The sequence below is a fragment of the Prionailurus viverrinus genome, chromosome C1 (genome assembly GCF_022837055.1).
Source record: "Prionailurus viverrinus isolate Anna chromosome C1, UM_Priviv_1.0, whole genome shotgun sequence".
Lineage (NCBI taxonomy): Eukaryota > Metazoa > Chordata > Mammalia > Carnivora > Felidae > Prionailurus > Prionailurus viverrinus.
The window spans coordinates 112,383,919-112,402,938 of record NC_062568.1 but is presented as its reverse complement, the minus strand read 5'-3'; the positions used below and the strand labels follow the sequence as shown (position 1 = coordinate 112,402,938).

The window sequence follows — 19,020 nt, the reverse complement described above, 5'->3', positions numbered from 1 at the left end:
CAACTCTCTATAGGATAGTGGCCATTTGCCCATCTATCCAAGTCTAAAATCCAACTGAAAGACTGAGTCGTGGAATCAATAGGTTTAAAAATTGGGAAAGTTGGGGTGCCTGGGTGACTCAGTCGGTTAAGCATCTGACGTCAGCTCAGCTCACGATCTCGCAGTTTGTGACTTCGAGCCCCACGTCAGGCTCTGTGCTGACAGCTCAGATTTGGATTCTACGTCTCACTCTCTCTCTGCCCCTTCCCTGCTCGTGCTCTGTCTCTCTTTCTCTCTCAGAAATAAATAAACATTAAAAAAAATTTTTTTTAATAAAAAAACAAAAGGGAAATTCCTGGGTATCACCTACTTCTACTTCCTGTGATGCCAGCTTGGATGGTTATTCAGCCTTTGTTGGAGTATTTCCCAAGGAAAATACTCAGTTTTCTAACAGACATTAGAAAGTTCTTTCTGACCTTGGGCTGAAATCTCTGATGTAACTTTTACCCTCTGGTTCCTTTACCAATGAGAAAATGGTGACAGTGCCAGACGGTTTCCACATCCCCTTCAGGAAGACTTTCCTTAGCTGTTAATGTGATGCACGAGATTCCACATATGGACACAGCCATGGTCTATCCAGTCCAGGGGTCGGTCACAAGATTCATTTTGGTGGTGGGGTGGTGGGGGAGGGGTCATGACTACCAAAAAATAATGACTAAGACCACACATTCCTCACCACACTTGGCCGTGGCTCCATCCTTCATAGAATTTTCCTGGATACTCCCTGAATCTATTTATATATGCAAAGCATGTCTCTTTTTAGAAAAATTAATCCTATTTGTTTACTATATGCCACATCTTATTTGTCCTCAAACTCCATTAAGCTTCACTGGATAGATCTAATTGTTAGAAAGTACTAGTTCTATGTATCAGGCTCGGGTGATGGGCCACGGCAAGATAAGTTCCAGGTAATCCAGGTAATAAATTCCCTCTCCATCACTAGCATGTCTGCTTTGGATCCCATGTTTCTCTGTGTCCCAGTGCTTAAGGTGATGCCTATTGCCTGGTAAGACTCAATTTACGTGCACTTAATTCATTAAAAAGGAGTCAATTTTCACCCTGTGTTTTATTACTGAGCCATTGTTTCATGAACTGTAGCCAGCGTAAAACTTAAAAAAACAACTTGATGGAAAATCAGGGCTCTGAAGACAAAAGGACTCCTTTGGTATTGGAGAAGTGGGACTTGTTTCCATAGCTGTTTGTGCCTTTCTTGACTCAGGTCTCAGAGGAGTTTCACTTTTCCTTTGGTTTCTTCTGTTCCAGTCACAGAATTTCTGACCTGCAAGTCTGAGTCCCCTATCAGAGGCCCATCATTTCTACCCTCATCTTCTCTTACAAGAGTCTTTGCCAACTACCCATTAACATCTTCGGCCACTTGGACATCTATTCAAAGTTTAGCGTGAGCAGCACATTGTTTACTTATTCATCACCATTAAACGCTGGGTTTGTAAAATTTTATCTTAAGGTTCTTAAAAGTGAATTTATTGTCTAACAGATTAAAAAAAAAAAAAGGCAGTCTTAGGTAACCTCACGTCATTAACATGTTCCACATGGTGGGCCTCTCTGGGTCCGTTGCACACCAGAGACCTGATGTCACGTCTGAGGTTTCCAATCAGAGATGATCATATTGGCAAGTGCCTCCTTCTTGCTTACTTTTCCTTGTTTGCTCCAGTGACAAGAGAGGCCATATCTAACCCTTTTTGTTCAGTGCTTTGGCTGGAATCATCTCTCTGATTTCCAGGCCTCTTCTCTTTAGACTTTTCAGTCTGCTCACTGGCCAAACCAACAGAATGTGCTCAAGAGGAGGGAGAAAAGGAAGGAAAGGAAGCAAGCCAAAGATCTCTTTTACAAATTGATGATGCCTCAAGATCAACTGATTTGAAAAAAAAAAAAAAAGCCAGACTGCAAAGAATTATTCTTCCAAATTCTAATTAAAAATAAAATGTGGGATTGCCCCGCTTTGGAGTTCAGCAAATATTTGATAATTATAACAATTATAACTACATTCATGAATCTATTAGGTAGCACGTTGATGTATACTTTGTTTTTTTATTTGTGTTGAGGGACAGGGTTGCTTTTTATGATTCTTCTATTTATTTTCTCTGTAGTTCTGACTTTTAACTCTTCCCCAAGTTATTTGCTGGTGATTCTGGCAACAAAGGGAACCTATACTAGGGATTGATAAGGCCATCGGCCATCTGTCAATAACAGACAGTCAAGAAATACAGAGATGGGGTTTTGAAGTCACAAAGAAGTTTTCCAACCAGTAAATGTGCCGTGTTCAGGAGATTTAAAAACAAAAAAGAGCAGAGGGTCTTTACTGTAATTTGGGAGTGTCCTGTTTAACAAAAAGAGAAAAACGTGTAGGGGTGCCTGGGTGGCTCAGTTGGTTAAGCGTCCGACTCTTGATTTTGGCTCAGGTCATGAGCTCACGGTTCACGGTTCTAGCCCGACACTGGCAGCATGGAGCCTGTTTGGGATTCTCTCTCTCCCTCTCTCTGTCTGCCCCTTCCCTGCTTACACATACCATCTCAAAATAAATAAACAAACTTAGAAGAAAGAGAGAACAACATGTAAATGACTAATTCTGACCTGTGTGATCAGTGCTACACTGACGATACATAGAAGATGCCATGGAGCCCTGAACAAGAAGTACTTCCTACACCTGGGAAACTCCAGGATCACTCCATGATAGGCCAGTGACTTCAGCTTCCTATTAAAGGTTACTCAGCAGTTTCCCACACAGACAAGAGGCAGAAAGATCTTTCCTAGGAGAACTAACAGTGTGCGCAAAGCCTTGGAGGTATGGAAGGGAAGGCACATTCTGGGAACTGAAAATAGTTCAGGGTGACTGGAGCTCCAGGTGCAAGATGAGATGATGGGGCAGATACTGTGGATATTTATGCCATGTTAGGTGCTTGGATTTTATCCCATGGGCGGTACTGCACCTCTGATCTTTCCTCTCTCTTCCTGTTCCAGCATTTGAAAAGACACAGAACCAGAATACACTGTTCTTTCAGATCTAATTACCATATCTCAACTTTCTAATCCTTTTTCTTACACTGTCCTTCATCCACTGAGGTGAGGGCAAACCTTCCACACCTCCTTCTTTCCTGGATCTGGAATTGGCTCCTACGTATTTGTTGTCCAGGAATATTTTAAAAGGCCCCCCAACAGAGGTCTGCAAATTGGAAACAACACCAACAACAAGCCATCATTCAAAACTTGGCTTTAGATGGTACAACAAGTATATCTACACGCTGATTGGCTGTCACTGATGTGCCTTACAGTGGTTTGGAAGAACAGGTGTCCAATGGGCACATGCTTGGAGTTGAGTCAGAACTGTTCCTTCCCAGGGATTCCCAGCTCGGGAACCCTGCCCCCCACCCCACATGGAGTCTGAATGGGTAGCAGTGGGACTCTCGAAGGAGTTTTCATTGCCTCAGGAAGTACAGTAACAATCCCTGATGACACAAAGCAGGCTAACTAAAAGAGTAAGTTTCTTTGCATTTGCCTGGAATGGTCAAACTTTAATTTGGTAATCACACGAGATGCAGATTAGTACAGTGGTTAAGAAGGACCAAGAGCAGGGCCCCTGGGGGACTCAGTTGGTTGAGCGGCCGACTTCGGCTCAGGTCATGATCTCGCAGTCTGTGGGTTTGAGCCCTGCGTTGGGCTCTGTGCTGACAGCTCAGAGACTGGAGCCTGCTTCAGATTCTGTGTCTCCCTCTCTCTCTGCTCCTCCCCGGCTTGCACTCTGTCTCTCTCTGTCTCTCAAAAATGAATAAACGTTAAAAACAATTTTTTTTTTTTTTTTAAAGAAGACCAAGAGCTTTGGAGCCAGACTGCCTGGGCCTAAACTGCAACCCGGCTGCTTATCATCGCAATCTTGACCAGGCCATACAACCTTCTCATGCCTCAGCCTCGCTCTCAATAAAACGGAAATAATGATACTACTCCCTCCTCATTGTTACTTAATAAATGCAGATTGATTAAAGACAAAATACATCGGAACAAGAGAAAAAAACATAATGAAAGTTTGAGGGCCATCGGTCTAACTCAAGCAAACAAAATCCCACCGTCAGCTCAGGTTGTGACCTGTAACAGGAGAAAACACTCTTATTTCCCTGGAATTCAAAACTGTGTCAGCCCTCTGGTTCTGGATTGAATGTGGAGGGACCTGCATGTTACCTAATTCCATCTCTCATTCTCTCCTCAAGGAACTGAAAACGTGTCCCTCAAGCCTCTGTAGGCCTCATTATCTTGCAGATATTTCAGACTCCAATATGTTAGCCATTAAAAAGACGTCACTCTGTTAGATGACACCATCCCTGGGTGAGAGCCATAGATAATAAAACAACTGCCAACTTTCCCTGGCAAACCAACGGAGCCAAGAGGACAATGGTGGAAAAGGTTCATGACGGAGGAGAGAGAACAAATAACAAGGCAGAGAAAAATGTTAAATACTGGCTGGAAGACCAAAAGCCAAGGGACGTGATAAACAGCCATGGCCTGGAAGAAGAGGGGGAGTCTGGCAGGACGCTGCCACCAGAGTCTAGTACAGGGCCAGCTACCTTGACCTGTAGATGCAGCAGTTCCCAAGAGGGAGTCTAGTGCCGATTACTTACTTTAGATCTGCTAAATGGCACCCGTGCCAGGGATAACAAAAGAGTCTGAAAAATCTACAGGGGCTAGTAAGAGTGCCAGGAATGAGCAGGATGAGACTGGCTGGAAAAACACAGTCAATGGCTTTGGGGAGAACAAATAAAAATATAGAAATTGAAAGTGAGGGAGACACTTGGAAGTCATGCTGGTTGAAAGAAGGCAAGTGGTCAGTGCATTGGCTCTAAGTTTGCTATGTGAGCCTTCATGAGTGACAGGGACCCGGAGAGGGACAAGAGCAAAGCTGCTGACTGGCAAGCTGTGCCTAATAGAGGACAGTGACATCACCCTCTGGATGCTGCCATTGGCTGGATTTGCAAATTCTGAAAGCTAGTACCTCACTCTACTCAGCTTTACCATCCATCAAATGGGAAACACTCTAACAATACCAATCAACTTGGAGATAGAAAGGGAAAACCTGGACCACCGATACTACGTGAGATGATTATTACTAATGTTATCGTATACTTATGATTCAAATTCCTGGAAATGAATATACAAGGTTGAACGGTATGAAACTGCCGATATTTTACCTCTTTGACCCACAAATATAGTAATTTCATATGTTCAGCTTAAGAGGTAGGCCAGGGTGTGGACAAGACTGGAAACACTTGGTTGTAACAGAATTCTTCTAACAGACTTTGACAGAGACCCACCCTGCACACTTCTTCCCCAACTCACAAAGAAAAATGGTTTCTTTCAGACCTAAGCACCAATGACCTGGCCCTGGGGCTAGTGTCTGGCTGACTTTTCCTTTCCCTTCCTTTTCATTTCCATTCACTGGAGGCATTCTGATTCCACTCTGGGTTTTGTGAGAAAGGGCTGGGCCTTCACAAGGTTTCCTGTCTGTGCTCAAGAAGGTGATTCTTCACTCTATGAACATGGTCTTGGGACAGCAGTTGCTGAAGAGGGGGGTCACAGGAAAATCTTTTACTCCCAAATATCCACCCCCGCCCCATCAATGGAGATTCCTTCCTTTGTGCTAAGTATTAGCCTCATTAAGCATCCTCCTCCTGCAAGCAAATATATCCATTCCCGTAATGCAGTTAATGGCTCCATTTTTAGATCACTCTCCCCTGAAATATTATGTAAAGGGACACTAGGCACCAAGAAGGACAGCCACCAGCCACGTTCCCAGCAAACAGCAGTGCTGGCTGAGAATCAGCCTAGACACACATTGCCTCATACACCTCATCCTGAAGTGCCTCTTGTTTTTTCAGCGAGGGACAACCTACAGTTACTTGTATGAACCAAGTGCCCCATGATATGAGGCCTGCCTCCAGCTCCTTTCTGATAGTTCCTAAGTGGGATTTGAGTGTCGTGGTAGAAGCCTCCACAGGTGGCCTCCAGAGAAAAAGATACCCTTCTAAAAAGTTTCACCAGTTCCCTGGACCGCAGAAGAGCCACTCCACTGGGGACCTACAGCAGTGGAACCAACAGCAGTGGCTTCTGAGGCACCACACGAGCTGGGAGTATCCGGATGAAACCACATCACGTGGGACAGTCGCCCTTGCAGTTGTCTTAGATGCAATGGAGGCTGGGAGTAAGGTAAAACCCAAGGTCAAAGACAGGATGAAGGCTACTGAGAGAACCCAGAGTCATGCACTCCATGCTACTATTAAGACAAGTTCATAGAACCTTTCACTCTCCAGACAGATCATAATTTTAATCCTCTCCTTTTTATGTATGTGTTTGCTTTGGAGGAAGTCCCTGGGAATTGTATAAAATTTCCCAAGCTGACTTGGGCTTTCTGTAAAATCTTGGCAGCCACTCCTAGCAGAGACAAGGCCTTCACATTAGATGTGGACTGAGAGACCCAGAGACTCTTCATTCCTTCTGTTCCTCTGCTATCCCTTTCAAGTGCAAGGTCTTTGCAGGTGTAATGCTCCCCCTAGCTGAGCACAGTGGGCTCGTCAGGCTTGTGGACAGATGTATCTCCCCAGGCTGCTTCTTGACCATGGGACACACTGCGAACACTTGGTTCTCTTCAGCTCCGTGACCTTTGTCTTCTCTTTGGAATACACTGTCCACTGGAGTGCCCAACCATAAAGATGTAATGTTACCTCTCCATTCGCTACTGAGCAACCTTTCTCAACTAAACTTCACTCTGCCTGGACTCAGTCTCTGGGACTCCTTTCCTGCACTCACAGACTCTGAAACTAGCAAAAAGCATGTTCCCACTGTTCAGAGCCAGCTCTGACGGCCTGAAGGGTGTGTGTGTCTAATCTAGGATGAGGCTAAATCAGTGTCCACAGCATCAGTCCATCTCAGATGGACCTGATCTCAGATTTGAAACAACATTGCCTCCAGTCTTGAGACTAAGCCTATTTATAGATTCACTCTTCCTTCCCTTCTTAGTTCGTGTCCAAAACTAGTTCTCCACTATTGTTGCATTTGATTCACCCTTGGTTGGGGTAAGGTTTTCTCACTCCAGAGTTCCTGGTTTTTAATTTCTCTGCCACTCATCAAATCTTTTTGCTGTTTTGTAAGTAAATGAACAATTATCATTTTACTCTGTGTACCTGACGCTGTAGGAAATAGCTTAAGACTACCTGACATAGGTACAGTCTTCAAGGAACTCACACTCTTTTTCTTTTAATTTTTTTAATGTTTATTTATTTTTGAGAGAGAGAGAGAGAGACCACAACCAGTGGAGGGGCAGAGAGAGAGGGAGAGACACAGAATCTGAAGCAGGCTCCAGGCTCTGAGCTGTCAGCACAAAGCCTGACATGGGGCTCGAACCACAAACTGTGAGATCATAACATGGGCCAAAGTTGGACACTTAACCTACTGAGCCATCCAGGCACCCCATGGAACTCACATTCTAACACTGGGCAGAGCCCAGGAACACAGACCACAAGACATAAACTAATCAAGCTGAGGGGATCTGTTTTCCCTAGGAACAGGAAGGTGTTACTATCTCCTCCTGGAAGGAGAAATCTCCCAGAGCTAACTCTGGATATCGTGCCTGGGACTAGGCCTGATTAAAAGCAAATATACATGGATCTCCTCCAACCTCCCTAAAGCCAGATTTGGGCCACATAATTTCTGAGAAATCTAGGAGGAACAATTTAGAAGTAAACACAATTGCCCTCCCATTGCAGAGACAATGCCTGGAAGCAAAATCTGTGAGTGTCTCCATCCAAAGGACCACCTGTCTACCACTCTTCTCAACATGAACACACACACACACACACACACACACACACATACTTCTGGTGGAGACTTCTAATCAGGGGCACAATCACATGGCAATGCAAAGTAGCAGCGCCATAAGTACAGCTTGAGGAGTGGTGACCTTGTCACACAGAAGCATGTGAATGGCACTTCCTAAGGAAGCAGGGAGGACTGTGACAGGCTCTGGTGATGATGACACCACAGGGATGACACCCTGGCTCACTGGGGCTTCTGGTGGGGTTCTGAAAGGCCCAATTAATGTCACCTCTTGTCCTCATTTGAACTCAGAATAAAGTCCAAGAAAGTCCTGGGAGCCTGAAGCAATGGAGACTGAAATACCAGCTTTATTACTGACAAAGGTGTCTGGATACTAAGGCGTAGGTGTGGAGGCTGAACGAGTGGGCTAGAACTGCCCTGAAGAGGGACCACTCCCCAGAATGGCAGGCTGCCTCTTCTGGACTTACCATCAATGGCAAGAGCCCAGAATGTACACTCGCTCTAGGGAAGCAGGTCCTAAAGAGTCCCCTCTCCCAGGCTCAGCAATCAGATGGGGCACTGCGGTGCCCAGTGAGGGGAAGGAGAGAGTGATAGGGCTGGGAGTCAGGAGTACTCTCCATGGATGTCTCTTTATATTAAAATATGAGGTGGGGCGCCTGGATGGCTCAGTCGGTTAAGCATCTGACCCTTGATCTCAGCCCAGGTCATGATCTCACGGTTTGTGGATTCAAGCCCCATGTCAGGCTCTGCACTGACAGCACGGAGCCTGCTTGGGATTCTCTCTCTCTCTCTCTCTCTCTGCCCCTACCCAGCTCAGGTTCTCTCTCTCTTTCTCTCTCTCAAAATAAATAAACATTTAAAAACTATATATCAGTAATGGAAATAAGTGTCCTCACCCGAGCCTCCTCAGTTCTTCTCTGTGCTCAGGACACTGCGGTCGCCTGGCCACACTCAGAGGGTGCTGCAGAGAGAGGCTGGCAGGGTGGGAGAGAGTCTGGAGAGGCATTTGAAGAGAGGGCAGCGGGTGGCTGTGTCTTCCCCATCTGCCCTCTACACCCCTCCCTTCCTGAGCCTTTGGATCGCGCTGGGATAGATTGAGATCGACAAACCTAAACGTGTTTTGGTTTGAGGTTTGGCAAATTCTGTAACTGCAAAGTATTCCACAAATGTTTTGTGTTCTGCAAAACCAAAAAACATTGGCCAAGCACTTTCCCCCCTTAATTTTTAAGCCCATGTGTTTTTAAAGGAAATGTAATCCGTATGTTTTGGGTACGTTTATATGCAACTCGTCAAACCATGCTCCTCTGTATGAGTCATTTGATGTCTAAAAGGCATGAGGAAGATCATAGATTTATAAGAACTCTGTTAGCACAAGCAGGGCAGTAGGTGAGGCACTGGCTGGAAGGTGATGAACTGGATTCTGGTGTTGGCACAGAGCCCCCAGATCCCAGAGGACTTACAAATAATCCCCTCTATCCTCATCAGTCTTTCTCATCTGCAACTTGACATTAATAATTCTTGTCCTTATCAGATCCTTCAGGCAGGTAGTGAGATTTCAAGCCTGATTATCAGGTAATTTTGACCTTTTTAAAAGAGAAAATACAAGGGCCACTGTACTAGCCCCCAGAGGTCCATTTTAATCTAGCTTCCCAGAGCACCGGAGGATAAAAATGGCTTCTATATCTAATGATTCATCTTTTCCCTATTGTGAGACAGGGGACTTCAGGGTCATCATGTCATGGTTTCACTTGCTAGGGAAGATCAACCTGACTTCCTGTCCTCTACTAGGGAATTCCTTATTTACGGGGGGCACAGCAAGCAAATGACAAAGCCACGGGGAAGTCTACAAAGACAGACAGAGAACACACATTATTGGCCATTAGAGGAAGAGTTCTAGTCTCTAAATCTGTCGAAGGTAACATAAGTCAAGTTTAAACTCTTGACTTATGATAGAGCACAGAGTGCACAGGTGGACCTGGGAGTTAGTGCTCCAGCTTTCCTGTGTGACACTAGCTCCCTGAGCCTCAGTTTCCCACAATATACACAAAATATAGGTCATTTTAAAGATTAGAAAACATGGAAGTAAAAGATCTTGGACACAGTAAGTGTTCGATCTGAGATCATTTCTATAACTATTAACATTACTTAAAATAAAATAGCCTGCAGGTTTTAATGGGACAGAACGAAGAAACACCACGCTACCAGAAAAATTATATATAAATAAGCCACTGAAATGGGCTAATGAGGATCCATAGTTCTGCCCTCCTGGAGTCCTTACAAAGAAGAGTAGCCCACTAGGGAAGACAAATAACTGTCTGTCTGAACAGTAAGACATTCACCAGCCCTAAAGCAGACCCAGGCCAGGACCAAATGATGTGTCTAACTCCCTTCTAGCCCAGTGAGGGGATAGGAGAATCTCAGGACCTGAACCAAGATGTCATCACAACTTCCTAACCAAGGCAAATGCTTCAAGACACGTAGACTTATTCCCAAGACTGAAGTGTGGCTTCAATTCCTAGAACAGAGCTGCAACACTGGTCAATACAGCCTATCCCAATTTTCTGTCCTAGGTCAGGCCTCAGAAAAACAAGGACTCCAATGGGAGTAAAAGGCAAAGAAGAAATCAAAACAACCTTTGGAGTGCCAAGAAGAAAATAAACACATAATTAAATGCCACTGGAGATACAGAAGGAAAGAAAGAGAAAGTGGTTGAATAACGAAAGTCATTAGGGTTGACCCCCAGCTGTGTCTAGGGCAGAAATTCTTAACTTTTGGTGACAGAACCTTCCAAAAATCTGGAGAAAGCTAGAGACCTCTCCTAAGAAAAATGCATACCTGTTCATCCACACACGATTTTCCTTATAGTATCTGGGAACTCACAGAACCCCCAAAATCCAGCCACAGGCTCTTAAGCTAAAGATCTTAAATACCCTAAAGACTTCTTTATCAAAGGCCAAATTCTATTCTGAGAACATCATCACTAGCAAGGTCCTCAGTAAGTCTAAAATGCAGAGCCCTGAAAAGGAAGCAACGGGAAACAGCTCACAGGCAAGTTCTGTAACCTGAACATGGGATATAAACTAACTGGCAGAGAGAGTACCCATTCCTCACTGGCTACATTTTGAGGACAAAGGTCTTTCCTGAAAGGGAAAGTATTTGGCCTGGAGTCCTTATGCCTGAGTTCTAGTGTGGCCACACCACTAACCAGTTGCTTGATCTAGAACACATTACTCAATTTTTGTCATCTTCAAGCTAGAAGTTCAACTGAATTTGGGGCGCCTGGGTGGCGCAGTCGGTTAAGCGTCTGACTTCAGCCAGGTCACAATCTCGTGGTCCGTGAGTTCGAGCCCCGCGTCAAGCTCTGGGCTGATGGCTCAGAGCCTGGAGCCTGTTTCCGATTCTGTGTCTCCCTCTCTCTCTGCCCCTCGCCCGTTCATGCTCTGTCTCTCTCTGTCCCAAAAATAAATAAACGTTGAAAAAAAAATTAAAAAAAAAAAGAAGTTCAACTGAATTCTACCTTAATCAATAGGTGTAACCTCAAGAAATTCTGAGATAAATAAAAATTTCTAGAAATTTAAATGGATTTTAAATATACAAAAAAAGAGTTTCATAAAGAAGTTCTTCCATAGGGGATGAAGAATATACTTATCACAATGAGCACTGAGTAATATATAGAATTGCTGAATCTCTATACTGTATACCTGAAACTAAGGTAACACTATACGTTAATTATCCTAGAATTTTAAAAAGCAAATAATGTTTTAAAAAAAGAAGTGCTTCCATTAATCATTTTGTGAAGGAAATGATCACTACAGATGACTTTTAGCATACATCTGGGTTCTAACAGAATGTGCTATAAAGTTCATGAAGTGATTCTAAATATAATACTAAACAGTTTCTCTGAAAACTCTTGCAGGGAAAATAGCACAGATAACTCTTGACAATCTGTGTCATTTCGATGTAAAGAAATGCCCCCCGGATGAGGAAAATGTCTGAACACTAATGTAAATAGTTACTGCAAAGCCTGCACACTTTAAAATTTTTTTGATGTTTATTATTTTTGACAGACACAGAGAGGGAGCAGGGAAGGGGCAGAGAGAGAGGGAGACACAGAATCAGAAGCAGCTCTAGGCTCCGAGCTGTCAGCACAGAGCTGAACACGGGGCTCAAACTCACAAACCGTAAGATCCTGACCTGAGCCGAAGTTGGACGCTTAACCAACTGAGCCACCCAGGCACCCCTTAACCTGCACACTTTATAAAACATGCGTGTCACATTTGTGGTTTCAGTACAGTTTATATAAAGTGAATTTTTCTGACTGCATAACTTTAGGTAGATCTGTGTTTCCATTTCAGCTCTCACCTAGCTCTCTGGATAACAGATTTTAATTTTACAGAGGAAGGGTGAGAAACAAAGGATTTAGACAGAAGCAGAATTAACCAGAAAAATGCCATGTCGCTAAGTCCACTTACAATAAGAGCAAACAGTCCCTCAAACGTCAGCTGTTCCTCAGAATTTCCCTATATGACAACCTAATCCTAATGATGCTGGGCCATCAGGAAAGGTTGGGTTTTAGAAACTGTCTTTATCAAGGTAGGCAACATCTAATATATTTTGGGAACATGTCTTAGGAGAAAAATGGCTAATTTCTTACCAATGTTTTAGCTCTTAAAGGTAATAATTTCCTGGGCGCCTGGGTGGCTCAGTTGGTTAAACATTTGACGCTCGATTTCAGCTCAGGTCACGATCTCATGGTTTGTGAGTTCGAGCCCCCATTGGGCTCCACGCTGACGGTGCAGAGCTTGCTTGGGGATTCTCTCTCTCTCTCTCACTCTCTCTGCCCCTCCCCTGCTCATGCTCTCTTTCTCTGTCTCTCTCCCAAAATAAACTTAAAAAAAAATTTTTAAAGGTAATAATTTTCTGATAATTTTTATTTGTCCACAATTCCTTGTTTCCTGATAACGCAAAATAAATGAGATGTCAGTGTAAGTGCTATAGCCACCCATGCACTTATCAGAAAAAGTGGCAAAATCTTCTGAGGATAATAAAGCACCATAAAATTTGTTTTAAGTGACTGGATTACCAAGTATTGATGTACAGTGTGTTAACAGAAAGTTGGAAAATTCAACTTTTGGGGGACAGCTCTTTGATCCTCGGATCAGCTGTCCATTTCTCTTTGCCTGAGTCAGCAGAGCGGCTAGCGCGCAAGCAGTCTCCGACAAGTAGGAGCCAAAAGCCACGCATGGGGAGCCGGGGGGGAAATGTCACATAGAAGAGAAATGTCGGTGAGTCTCTTTCTCAATTATTCTTACCTGTTTCTTCCAGAATCTCTGAATCCTTTAGCAAAAGGGTTTCGATCGATTTTTAATCTGGTGATCTGGAAACAAGCAAAAAACATAAGTTGTGTTTATATTAACGGATTTCTTTTTCGGTTGCTCCTAGAAAAATAACAAAAATCACTCTGTTAGTAATGGCTCTTGTTTTTATTTAGTTTCCATTAAGTTTGAGATTTAAATTGAAATGGAGATAGGACTCGGGCCTGGCACACAGATGTCTGACCCCGCTGACACACTTCTCCCTAAAAAACCCAGGTTTTCCCGGTATGTGACTGTAAACTCCTCTGCTCACCTTTCCTGCCCCCCCCCCCAAAGAGGCTAAATCATTTGCCTAGACAAACAAAGGCATGGAAATGGAAAACTGGGCGATGGTTAAGTCCATGGAACATGACACACAGGGAGCACCTGAAAAGTGTTTGCTGAGCGAGTAAATAATGAATGAATGGATTCAATCCAATCCAGTGAAATGAGGGCACCAGACAACTGCCTCAGCCTGAAAGACCCAAATAATTGCACATCCCATCTCACTTAAGTTGCCCCTTCCCTGTCCCTAGAGATCATTCATTTAATGACCTAAAGTGGTCTTGTAAAAGACACAAAAAGCAGCTAGACCTTCATCAAGGTTGCACCCAAGGCAAAATCTGCAAACGGGGACTCAAGGGAGCTGGCTACAGTGCATTTCTTCCAGTCTCCAAGGCTCACAAGCAAATCAGAAGACACAAACCACTGTGTGGCCCAGGTTGGGCAGGTCCTCTGGAGCATCTGGCTCAAACTCCACTTCAGTGCAGAAGTCCCTGCCTACTGCATCTGACCTCAGTCCCCTCGAACTCGGCGAGGTTTGGACACATCACCCTCATGCCTCCAGACTAGACCAAGCCTGACCAACAAATTCCACATGTGCTCTTTCGTTTCCGCTCTCAGCCTTGGTCATGGGAGGCCCTTTCGAGATCTTTGTGTCTAAACCAGATGTGAATGACTCACTACCTTCAAGCAACAGAGACTTAGGGGTGGGGGCGAGGGAGCTCAGGAAAGGATGAAAGGCACTCTCAACGGAAGGTAATTCTACACAGAGGGAATCTCATTATTTAAGACCACCTTCCCATTTCTGCTCATTGCAGACCTTATCAACTAGGATGGCTACAGTTATTTCTTATGGAGCAAGTCTTTCCAAGTCCCTCTTTGGCTCACTTTGTCAGAGTGGAATTTCCCAAAGCCGCAGTCTTTAAAGGTCTTTAAAATGCAACGTGAGATTCCAACCAACAGACTCTGACTTGAAAGTATCAAAGTTAATTTTTTTCCCCTAAAACAGTCCTTGCCTCTAGAATGGCACACTAATAATGTAGCACTAATAATGTAGCAAAAGCAATTTTACATCTATTTTATAGACCAGAGCAGGAGCCTGAAGCCTTTGGCTTTCTAAAGTCTAGTGTCTGCCTGTGAATATTGTATTGCGTTTAAAGACTGTCACTGCTTTTCTGTTTTTGACTTAAAATCCGTTCTTTCTTCCTCCATAATCCGCAGCAATAAACCACACACCATATTTTCTTTTCAAGTTGGGGTTATAATATTTTATTTTCTCTTTCAAGTTGGCTTATCCTGTCCGGCTCATTTATGATAGGGGCTCCTGATATATGATTGTGCTGCCATGTTTGGGGGGCCTCCACAGGCCCCTGTAAATAAAATGACATTCTATTTCATGGGCCTGGGAGAAAAGGTTGAAAACCTGTTTGCCACAGCTCATTCTATCTCAAGCCAAGAGGTCTGCATGGCGATTTAATAGAAAAATGCCACCAAATGTTAGGAAAAACAGCACCTCTATACTTGTTTCAAAGCTTTTAATGTGAGATTTACAGAGCTTTATGTAGTGTATACTCATTATTTGTTGATTATCAAGTGCCTTTGTGTGCAAAGCAAGGTGACAAGATGCATAGGTGATAGTGATATATAGTCCGTATTTGGCTATGTATTGTCTGGCCTTCCCCCCCAGACAGAAGCTTCTAATCTAGAAGTAAAAAGCAGATATACACACCAACACAAAACAGAAATTGATAAGGTTCACAACAAAGGCAAAGTGCCGTAAGAACATAAGAGGAAGTAGCAATGGGTCCAAGTTGAAGGTCTCTGAGGCTATCTCTCAGATATAGCACATGAACCAGGCCTTGAAGGATGTGTAGGATTTTCATGAAACATGCAAAAAGGGGAGAAAGGAACAAGGGAAGCATTTACTAAGAAATGTCCTACATAAGCCAGTGCACCGAGGTATAGAAGCATGAATGAATGAATGAAGCATACTGGAAAAACACTGAGAAGTCCAATTAGGCCAGGGCATGGGGTAGGAGAAGAGGGGCAGCGAGAGACAGCTAGAGGCTGCCCTCAGGCCCTATCACAGAAAGCCCTCATTGCCCTGCTTAGGCATTTACACACCCTACAGGCAGAAGAGAGCCATTTAACAATATAAGCCAAACTATGACCCCAGTTAATGCTGGTGCTGACAACTTTGGCCGTGCCTACCAATACCAAGTGTAACAAGGACAATAATTTGGAGGAACAAACCAATGTATTCTCAACCTCAATAAATCCATAGGCCCACAGTTCCCATATGGAGAGCCAGCCTGGTAGCCTCAGATCTTGTGAATATCTCATATAGCATAGGAAGGGATGCGAATGACAGCTGGGCCATAAAGCCTGCTGTCCTGCGGAAGACAAGGATGTGACACAAGATGAATTCGTATCAAGTGGAAAGAGAAGTAAAAGGTCTTCCCCTCGCACCCCAGTGGAGTAGGGAAAAACAGGAAGCCTGGCAGGGCCACCTCCATACATACATAGGGCTGGCCGCATCGAAGTGAAAATGCCGCCTGGTCTGATGAGTCAGGAAGAGAGAGAGGCCCAAGCTAGCATCTGCAGGCCTCCTATTGCCCTTCCATGGGGGGTCAGGGACTCAGAGGTCCTCACCTGCCATGCCAGGGAAGGCAGGGTGGCCCTAACCACAAGGTGCTACAGCCTAGGCAGGAACCAGAGGACCTAGACGAGCCCTGCGGGGAGGCGGGGCCAGCCAGGGAGGCCCAGGAGGTCCAACTGAGGCAAAAACACAAAAGCACAAGCTGAGTAGTCTTCTCTCAGTAGAGCATGTCCACACAAAGGACCCAAGGTCGAGAGCAGATAATGACAGCCACCAGCAGAGGCCAGTGAGGACCACAGCACAGGGACCCACAAGTAACCACTTGAGGACTCACGACCCCTGCCGCCTCTGCACACACGCCACACATGTGGCCATCTGGGATAGTGCAGAAGGCTCACTGGAATAATTTTCAACTCTACTCCATAGTTCTGTTTATCAATTAGACCCAAATATGGCTGTCAGTCTCCACCTCCCCACCTTCCACCAATACACCGCCATCTTTTCACTAAACTACTCTACATAACCTTTAAACTGATCTCTCTTCTCTACACAGCCACCAAAGTGGTCTTTGTGAACATGTACATAGATCGTGTCATTCTCTTCAGTGGTTACCACCCCCCTCAGAACCAAATCCAAACTCCTTGGCTGGACTTGCGGGCCCGGCGTGGCCCCTGCCTAGCTCTCCATCCCCACCCACACTCCTCTACGCCTGGGCCACAGGCTCCCGCCAAGCTCAAGCTGCTCTGAGTGCTGGAAAGTGCCAAGGCCCTTCCCTGCTCAGACCCCTCACGCTCACTCAACCCCCAGACGAAAATGTTCTTTACTCTTTACACAGCTGCTGCCTAGTCATGAGTCTCAGTCCAAATGTTATCTCCTGAGAGAGATGTTCCTTGATCATCCCTCCAAACAGGGTGCTTTCAGGTAGGAACCGCATCCATTTCATATATCATTTTATCAAGAACTGAACATGACACGCTATTTGTGTTCAACGAATGAATGAGTGCGTGAGAGCATGAATGAATAATGTGGAAAACAGGAATCACCAGCGCCAGAGCGGTAACCGGCCCTAGAGAACACAGACCAAACAACTCCCTTGATTCTATCTGCTTTCACTGCAGCACTGCAGACGAGAGTCTTCAATGTCCCACCAGGCAGAACGAGAGGTCGATTAGTAACTCTCCGTATATCCAAAGCTATTCTACAGCGGTCATGTTCAAACTTGGTCCAATGATAACGAGGAGGCATGGAAAGTCCAGAGGTTGGGGAAGCGTTTTTCCTCACTGATTTGATTTCCACGACCTTCTACTGATTGGTAGAGTCTGTGTCACTGGGGGCTGTAGCACACGAAGAGGTGGCTGCTGGCCTGCCACCATTGGTTTGAATAATTTTCACTGACCTTTCGCCAAGGCAATTACTAAATGAGGGACGCCTCACGGTACACAGCGTAGACATAAACAGCACAACCCACAAAGAAAAGGAAACTTCGATATCCTGAGTATGATTTTACAATATCAAGGCTGAAAAGGCCTTCCCTTATGAACACTCTCTTAGTTATTCTTTTTTTTTTTTTACTATATTGCTTGAAGGGTGTTCATCAGGGAAGAAAAAAAAACTTAGCCCATATAAAAATAAAAAATAAAAAATCCTCTGCACTGACTCGATTGGAACGTGAGAACACAACTGGCTCGATAGTTCAGTACATAATGAGCAGCTCAGAACTCCTATTGGATTTGCTTACACAGACCTGGCTGTGGTTTCAGACTTCCGATCTGGTTCGTGTAGCCAATTCTCATCAAGAAATAAGACTGTGTTACCTGAGGAGAACAGGGCTGTGTCTTTTTGAAATCTAGTTTCCTGTTTGGGGGGGAAAAAAATCAAGGTTCAGCAGTCTTTTCCCCTTAGAGAAGACAAAGACTCTGCAATGGAAATTTCCTGCTAATTCCATGAGGACATGCTGGCGTCAGCTTCTTCCAAGAAAAAGCATAAAGCGCAGAGTCGCCTTTATTCCCACCTCTACCACTTTATTCTCCACGATGAGATTCTGGGCATGGCGTACCCTCCTCTCTGCCTTAGGCCTGCCAAGTTGGCACTCCAAGAGCAAATAATAGTAATAATAACTTCAGTATGCTAGCAGCCCTGGGAGTCTACGGGTCAGTCAGCAAGGGTGGGAGGAAGGGATGGGAAGGGGGAAAGAAAAGCATAAGATATTTTATGAAAATAGAAACTCTTTCTTCACATTTCACTACTACTTATATCCAAAGAAGCGAACCACAGATTTGTAAGGAAACTGGTAGTGAAGGTGTGTTGGCTAATTATTCATGCAGTCCTTTTCCAGGCACACATTCAGTGCTGTGCACTATGAGATAGACACAAATACCTTAGCATTATGGAGATGGAAGGGTCCTTCTTCATAATTAGTGGTTTCTGGGCTTCAGGCCAATTTTAATACCCCCCCAAACATTTGAGGGATCAACATTGATATTCCAGTTCTTTATTCTACCAAACGAAAAGAGCTACATCTATCTACTACCTCCTGCCATCATTATTTTATAAAATAAATGACATTTTAGTATCAAAAAAAGTGAAAAGGACAAATTCACATATGGTCTATTTAAATGAATGCATACAGGTATAAAACGGCCCTATACTGTCTTTATTGTTACATCTTGCAATGGATTATGAAAAATTTCTCCATAGACTGGTGGCTGAGAAGCACCGATTCAGAGCAAACCATCAACTCCCAAACGAGAATTCTGAGGTGGAGTGATTTGTCACAGGCAGTACAATCCTTCAGCTACAGAGCTGGGTCTAGAACCTGAGTCTTTTCACCCCTGACCTGGTGATGGGGTCATGAGAGAGGGACAGCACACTAACAGTTCAATGAAGGAGAGCTCACCTGCAGCTGAAAAA

General features: G+C 44.4%; 1 protein-coding gene across 2 annotated transcripts in view; it reads right to left on the bottom strand.

Moving 5' to 3' along the window:
* Nucleotides 1–19,020, bottom strand: part of TBX15 (T-box transcription factor 15) — a 101,909-nt gene that overhangs the window by 13,009 nt on the left and 69,880 nt on the right. For both annotated transcript variants that reach the window (XM_047871309.1, XM_047871308.1), the window contains exon 6: nt 13,188–13,252. In XM_047871309.1, the coding sequence (XP_047727265.1) occupies nt 13,188–13,252 (65 nt within the window). The remainder of the gene's footprint in view (nt 1–13,187; nt 13,253–19,020) is intronic.